We start from the raw sequence: 8297 nt of genomic DNA, 5'->3' as shown, positions 1-8297 counted from the left end.
AAAAGAAAACACTAACAAAACAAAGGTTAAAATTAATTGCAAGTTTGTCAAGCAAACAATTAAAATTAAACCCTAGTATACAAACTAAAATTGAAAATAATAAAGATAAACAAAAGTTGAAAATAAGAAAAAATCCTAAGTATGCATAACTTTTAACCTAGACACCAATAAATTTAAAATAAGTATTAAAAATTCAAAGCAAGTTGGCCAAACAAGCAAAGAATTAAAACCCTAGCATGCAACACTAAAACCAAAATTAAGAAATAAATATAAAAATTTAAAATAAGGAAACAATGTTCAAAGTACTAATAAACCCAATCCAAATTAATATTAATGCCTTAATCCCCGGCAACGGCGCCAAAAACTTGATGTGTAAAATCAACTCGCAAGTGCACGAATCGTTTTCAAGTAATAAAGTGGAAAAATAGGGTCGTCGTACCCAAAGGATTAAGTATTAAGTACCAAAGATAATTAGGTTTTGATAATATTTGAACTAAAATTTAAGGCAATTGAAAACTAAATAAACTAAATTAAACAAAAGCAATCAATTAAAATTAGATCAATTTCAAGTAAGAGAGAGAATTGAATAATTATGAAACTAGGGCATTTGATTTCACCACTAACTATTCCAATTTAATTACTTAAATATGTGAATTTAATTAACTAGTAATTTTGTTAACCATACTTAATCACAAAATTAATCAAAAGTAGTTTCCACTCACAATTGATAATATTCACATAACCTAATTTATTTCTTCCGGCCTATAAATTAAATCATGCAAATTCATCAAGCATAGATTAAGCAAATAATATGGCATGCGACATAACTATTTTCCAATCAATTATGCATTCATGTAAATCATTGGAGATCCATAATATTATCCTTTTCCAAGCTCAAATATTATTAAAATCATTCATTCCTTCCGGCCTATGAAAGCATTAAGTATACCAATGATTTATTAACAAAACATATTACTAATTAAATGAAACTCAACATATATTAAAATAATTAAACCTTCATAGTTAGGGCTACATCATAGCCCTAGCTACGAAAATTAGTTCATGGTAAAAATAATTTCAACATCCATAATTATTAAAAATAATAAGATTCACAATTAAAGAGAAAGGAAAAGAGAATAAAAACCATTGAAGAAATTCTCCTCCAAAAGCTCTCAAAGTCGTAACCTTCTTCTCCAAGCAAGCCCACGTCTCTTTGCCTCCTCTAAGCTCTCCAATTGATCTTCTAAAACTCTAAAACTTTAAAACCCTAGAACCCTTAAGAGAATCTTAGAAACTCCCAAAATTTGGTTTGTTTCTATTTAAGCCTCCTAAAAGCTCTTAAATAACTCTCTAAACTTGTATATATTCCTTCAATGTGGTGGGGGCTATATATATAGGGCCTTGGGAATCTTTTTCTCTCTTTATTTTCAATGTGGGAGTCTTGGAAGATACCTTTTTTAGGCCATGAAAAGGGTTGGACGAATTTCATGTGCAAAAAGGAAACTGTATATTACTTGCTCTCTACTACTTTCCTTTTATCTAATTCCTCCTAAAAAAATAGTTAATTAGTCTAATTTACCCTTAATGAAGCATGTGACATGACATGTGCCTCATTAATGATAAATTAACCAATTATTGCAACTTGTTTTTATCTTGGCCCTCAAATTGCCTTGATTCCCTCTTTTGATCAATGGTGGAGATTTAACTAGAATATTATTTTTTATAAATTCTAAACTTTAAATGATGATAACTCTTTGCTCGCACCTCGAAATCCAAAAATAACGAGACATTTGAAATCCTCAGATCTTGATGATTCATATGACATGCACTTCCATCATGAAATTCCCGATAGAATCTTTATGGAATCTTCAAGGTATCTTTTTGGAATCTTTTTAATGCTTAGTTCGTTCGAGCTCAAATCTTGCTTCCCACCATAATTCGACCCAAGGAATCCATCTTTATGGTTGTTTTCTTAAAATTCTTCCTCTTTCACCTAGATTAAGAAAAATACATAATTAAGTATCTTTCCATAACAAATTAACACAAACTAACAAATATTAAGCTATAAATATGGCATAAAATCATCAATATTTTAGACCTAACAATGTCATATGAATCACCACGATTTGAGAATTCCAATTGTCTCGTTATTTTTTAATTTCGAGGTACGAGCAAAGAGTTATCATCATTTAAAATTTGGAATTTATAAAAAGGAATGTTCTAGTTAAATCTCCACCATTAATCAAAAGAGGGAATCAAGGCAATTTGAGGGCCAAGATAAAAACAAGTGGCAATAATTGGTTAATTTATCATTAATGAGGCACATGTCATGTCACATACTTCATTAAAGGTAAATTAGACTAATTAACTATTTTTTTTATGAGGAATTAGATAAAAGGAAAGTATTGGAGAGCAAGTAATATCAAGTTTCCTTTTTCCACATGAAATTCATCCAACTCTCTTCATGGCCTAAAAAAGGTATCTTACAAGACTCCCATAATGAAAATAAAGAGAGAAAAAGGTTCCCAAGGTCCTATATATATAGCTCCCACCACATTGAAGGAAGAGATATAAGTTTAGAGAGTTATTTAAGAGCTTTTAGGAGGCTTAAATAGAAACAAACCAAATTTTGGGAGTTTCTAAGATTCTCTTAAGGGTTCTAGAGTTTTAGAGTCTTAAAAGATCAATTGGAGAGCTTGGAGGAGGCATAGAGACGTGGGCTTCCTTGGAGAAGAAGGCTACGACTTGGAGAGCTTTTGGAGGAGAATTTCTTCAATAGTTTTTATTCTCCTCTCTTTTCTCTTTAATTGTGGACCTTATTGTTAATTATCATAGCTAGGGCTATGATGTTGCCATAACTATGAAGCTTTAATTATTTTAATATATGTGGAGTTTTATTTAATTAGTAATATGTTTTGTTAATAAATCATTGGTATACGTAATGCTTTCATAGGCCGGAAGGAATGAATGATTTTAATAATATTTGAGCTTGGAAAAGGATAATATTGTGGATCTCCAATGATTTACATGAATGCATAATTGATTGGAAAATAATTATGTCTCATGCCATATTATTTGCTTAATGAATTCGAATGATCTAATTTATAGGCCGGAAGGAATAAATTAGGTTATGTGAATGTTATCAATTGTGAGTGGAAAATTTTGTGATTAAGTGTGGTTCACAAAATTACTAGTTAATTAAATTCATGTATTTAAGAAATTAAATTGGAATAGTTACTGGTGAAATCAAATGCCCTAGTATTCATAATTATTAATTTAACTCTCTCTTTACTTGAAATTGGGTTTAGTAGTACTTTGAACATTGTTTTCTTATTTTAATTTTTTTCATTTATTTCTTAGTTTTGGTTTTAGTGTTACATGCTAGGATTTTAATTCTTTACTTGTTTGGGCAACTTGCTTTGAATTTTAATACTTATTTTGTGGTACTTGAAACCAAAATCGTGTTTTTAATTTATTGGTGTTTAGGTTACAAGTCTAGCATACTTAGGGATTTTATTATTATTTTTTATTTGTTTGGTTGAATAGGATTAGTTTTAGCTTACTTTTAGTTGAAATTTTAGTTTGGCATAATTGTTTACTTTAAAAGCATACCTGCACAAAAGGGTTTAATTTTTTGCATTCTTTTGGTTTGGTTCATTATTTCCAGAGTTATTTTCATTTATCTTTTAGTTAAGTGTTAGGTTATTTTTCTTTATTGCTAATTGATTTTAATTGTTATATTAGTTAGCAACATTAGAATTCCAATTTTTGTTTTCTTGTTCAATTTTCTAATTATCTTTCTAATGTATTTTCCTTGCTCTCTTTTTAGGAATTAGGTGTTGTGTATGAGTCATAGTGGTGATCAAGAGTTCAAGGAGGAAGTTGACTTGGAAAATAAACCAACACCTAGAAAACTAGCCATAAGGGGTACTTGGGTACGTATAGACCAAGGAACTCAAGAAGGTGCAATGGCCAACCAAAGAGAAGATGATTTGCCCATATGGGAGTATGCCGCTCACAAAAAAGTTGGTGATTTGTCTTGCATAAGGAGACCACCCATTGAAGCAAACAATTTTAAAATTGAAGCATCTACTACTTCTTTACCTGCAGGTACTATCACTACATGGGATGCTATGGAGGCAAAATTCCTAGACAAATTTTTTCCTCCATCAAAGACCGCAAAATTGAAAAGTGATATAAATAATTTTTGTTAATGGGACCAAGAGACTTTGTATGATGCATGGGAGCGCTTCAAGGAACTATTAAGAAGATGCCCACATCATGGATTTTCAACATGGGTATACAGGTACAGATTTTCTATAATGGTCTAGATTATGGTAACAAACAATTGGTAGATACAACTGCAGGAGGTTCTTTAATGAAGAAGAGGCAATTAGAAGCATTTGAATTAATTGAAGAGATGGCCCATAATAACTACCAATATCCAAGTGAGAGGAGACTAAATGGAAGAAGTCAAGTAAAGGTTGTGGAAGACATTGATATTAACAACTTAGGAGCTCAACTTGCAACCCAATTCATGAAGACCTTGAACACTCAATTCGGTCAAATAGGGGCAAATTCTATCCAATCTACTAATAATTTTTTATTTTGTGATTTATGTGGTGCTCATGATCATAAGAGTGTGGATCGCCAAGTTGGAAATCCCTTTGCTTCTGATGATGTTAATTTTGTAGGGAACTTTCAAAAGCAACAAAACAATCCATATTCTAACACATATAATCCAGGATGGAGGAACCACCCAAATTTTTCATGGTCTAACAACAACCGGCAAGGGTCTAATCAAGGACAAAGCAGAGGGTTTCAAAGACAACAATTCCAATCTCCATTCCACCAAAAGCCGCAACTTGCACATCAAAATCAAAATTCTTCTCAAGCTCAAACTCAATTTTCTTCACTTGAACAATCCTTGCAACAGTTATCTAATAATACTAATTCTTTCATGCAGAGAACTGAGCAACAATTGACAAACCATAGTCAAATGTTCAACAACCAAATGGCTGCAATCAAAAGCTTGGAGAACCAAATAGGTCAATTAGCAACTCACTTCCAAAGAAGTCAAGGAACTTTGCCAAGCCAAACGGAGAAGAACCCAAAGGAGCAGGTTCAAGCCATTACATTAAGAAGTGGAAAGCAAGTAGCCGGGCCTAAAGAAAGTGACAAAGGGATGGTAAGTCTTGATGATGAAGATGAGGAGAGCCCCATAGACTCAACATCACACTTGGTCACACATGACAACTCAAAATCAAATGTGGAGCATAATGAGGCTTATAGGAGAAAAGATGAAGGTTCAAGTGATGCCATGAAGTGTCCACCAACAAAGTACATACCACCACATGTAAGAGAGGCCAAGAGCTCACCAACTGGATCAAAGAAAGTTGAACTAGCACCTTACCTAAGCAAACCTATTGACAAGCACAACAAAGGTGAGGAGAGGAATCAAGCCTACAAGAAAATCCCACCTCCACCTTTCCCATCTAGGTTTAGGAATGCAAAGTTAGATAATCGATTTAAAAAGTTTCTTGATGTATTTAAGCAATTGCATGTAAATATCCCTTTCATAGATGCCTTAGAACAAATGCCTTCCTATGTTAAGTTTTTGATGGAGATATTGTCAAACAAAAGGAAGTGGGAGAATTATGGGTTAGTAGCTTTGAGTGAGGAGAGTAGTGCTAAGTTACACCATAGGATTCCACCCAAGTTAAAAGATCCGGGAAGCTTTGATATCCCGTGTAACATTGGACATTATAGTTTTATGGCTCGTTGTGATTTAGGTGCTAGCATTAATTTGATGCCATATAGCATTTACAAGAAGCTTGGAGTGGGAGATGTGAAGCCTACCACAGTGACTCTTCAAATGGCGGATTGAAGCATCAAAAGGCAAAGGGAATATTGGAGGACGTACTTGTAAAAGTAAACAGGTTCATATTCCCTGCAGACCTTGTGATACTTGATATGGAGGAAGATGACAACATTCCAATCATTCTTGGAAGACCATTTATTGCAACCGGACGTGCCCTTATTGATGTACAACAAAGGTAAGTAACCCTTAGAGTACTCAATGAGGAGGTAAGGTTTCAAATCCCTAATGTTGTTAAATTTCCTAATCTTGATGAAATTTCTTCCTGCTTTCTTGTCGATGCATGTGATGAATTGGTAAATGATATGGCAAAGGAAAGTAATTTAGATCCTTTAGGATTGAGTGAGTTATTTAGACCATGTGCAGAAGAAGAAAAACAAGAGTGTAACATCATAGATATAGCCACCCACTGTGAGGTAGATTATGTTGGAAAGTTTGAGGATTTAGGTGAGGGTGGACCTGGAAAGATAACGAGTGTGGAGCACCCACCTATAATTGATTTGAAGCCACTACCTAGTCATTTTAAATATGCTTTTCTAGGATTTAATAATACCCTTTCGATGATAATTTCATCCGCCCTTAGTGAGGACCAAGAAGCCAAACTTTTAGAAGTTTTAAGAGAACATAAAACTGCACTAGGTTGGACTATAGCTGATATTAAGGGTATTAGCCCCTCTATTTGTATGCACAAAATACTTATGGAGGAAGACCATAAACTGACTGTAGAACATCAAAGGAGGCTTAATCCTAATCTTAAGAAAGTGGTTCATGGTGAGATTTTAAAACTTTTAGATGCCGGGATTATCTATCCTATTTCGGATAGTAATTGGGTAAGTCCTATTCAAGTAGTTCCTAAGAAAGGTGGGATGACTGTGCAAGAGAATGATAAGAGTGAGCTTATTCCTACTAGGTTAGTTACTGGGTGGAGAGTGTGTATTGATTATAGGAAGCTTAATAAGGCCACTAGAAAAGACCATTTTCCTTTGCCATTCATTGATCAAATGTTAGAAAGGTTAGCCGGTAAGGAATATTATTGTTTTCTAGATGGTTATAGCGGTTACAATCAAATAGCTATTGCCCCTGATCTAGTATGCATTTTTGTGTAAATTGGAGGTTTGAATGTGCAATAAGAAGAAAAAGAAGTTTGGGGGTTTAGTGGAAAAGAAAAGAAAAAAAAAATAAAGAAAGAATATGTGTGATTTGAAGAATATATGTACAATAAAAAGGAGAAAAAGGATATTGAAATTGAAGAAGTTCAAATAAAGAAACAAATTTTACAAGTAATTTATTCATTGATATTTAATTTTAGCTTTCTTTCTTTGATTTATTATATCCTATCATTTTCTTTCTTTAGCCTTATCCATTAGCCTTAACAATAGAAACCATGAAGTCCTAATGATTTAAGGTGGTGCATTAACCTACATTAGTGGAGAGTGATAATTAAGTCAAGCATATGGTAGTTCATACGTTATTATCAATCCCTAATTCTTTATTTTTGGATTTCGAGGTGCGAGCAAAGAGTTATCATCATTTAAAGTTTGAAATTTATAAAAGGGAATATTCTAGTTAAATCTCCACCATTGATCAAAAGAGAGAATTAAGGCAATTTGAGGGCCAAGATAAAAACAAGTGGCAATAATTGGTTAATTTATCATTAATGAGGCACATGTCATGTCACATGCTTCATTAAGGGTAAATTAGACTAATTAACTATTTTTTTTAGGAGGAATTAGATAAAAGGAAAGTAGTAGAGAGCAAGTAATATACAGTTTCCTTTTTACATATGAAATTCGTCCAACCCTCTTCATGGCTTAAAAAAGGTATCTTCCAAGACTCCCACATTGAAAATAAAGAGAGAAAAAGATTCCCAAGGCCCTATATATATAGCCCCCATGACATTGAAGGAAGATATACAAGTTTAGAGAGTTATTTAAGAGCTTTTAGGAGACTTAAATAGAAACAAACCAAATTTTGGGAGTTTCTAAGGTTCTCTTAAGGGTTCTAGGGTTTTAAAGTTTTAGGGTTTTAGAAGATCAATTGGAGAGCTTGGAGGAGGCAGAGAGACGTGGGCTTGCTTGGAGAAGAAGGCTACGACTTTGAGAGCTCTTGGAGGAGAATTTCTTCAATAGTTTTTTTCTCTTTTCCTTTCTCTTTAATTGTGAATCTTATTATTTTTAATAATTATGGATGTTGAAATTATTTTTACCATGAACTAATTTTCATAGCTAATCATAGCCCTAACTATGAAGGTTTAATTATTTTAATATATGTTGAGTTTTATTTAATTAGTAATATGTTTTGTTAATAAATCATTGGTATACTTAATGCTTTCATAGGCCGGAAGGAATGAATGATTTTAATAATATTTGAGCTTGGAAAAGGATAATATTATGGATCTCCAATGATTTACATGAATGCA

At 32.8% G+C, this 8297-nt stretch overlaps 1 protein-coding gene and 1 non-coding gene across 2 annotated transcripts; one reads left to right on the top strand and one right to left on the bottom strand.

Moving 5' to 3' along the window:
* Positions 1–4181: 4181 nt before the first annotated feature.
* LOC112491885 (small nucleolar RNA R71) lies at positions 4182–4288 on the bottom strand. The gene has a single exon (XR_003056223.1). It is a non-coding gene; the product is annotated as a small nucleolar RNA R71 (small nucleolar RNA).
* Positions 4289–5320: 1032 nt separating this feature from the next.
* Positions 5321–5887, top strand: LOC132800753 (uncharacterized). Its single transcript, XM_060815013.1, has one exon. The coding sequence runs from the start codon at positions 5321–5323 to the stop codon at positions 5885–5887; it is 567 nt and encodes a 188-aa protein (XP_060670996.1).
* Positions 5888–8297: the final 2410 nt, after the last annotated feature.

The sequence above is a fragment of the Ziziphus jujuba genome, chromosome 2, assembly GCF_031755915.1.
Source record: "Ziziphus jujuba cultivar Dongzao chromosome 2, ASM3175591v1".
Classification (NCBI taxonomy): Eukaryota; Viridiplantae; Streptophyta; class Magnoliopsida; order Rosales; family Rhamnaceae; genus Ziziphus; species Ziziphus jujuba.
Note: the sequence above shows the minus strand (reverse complement) of the source record. Positions and strands in the feature narration are given on the sequence as shown.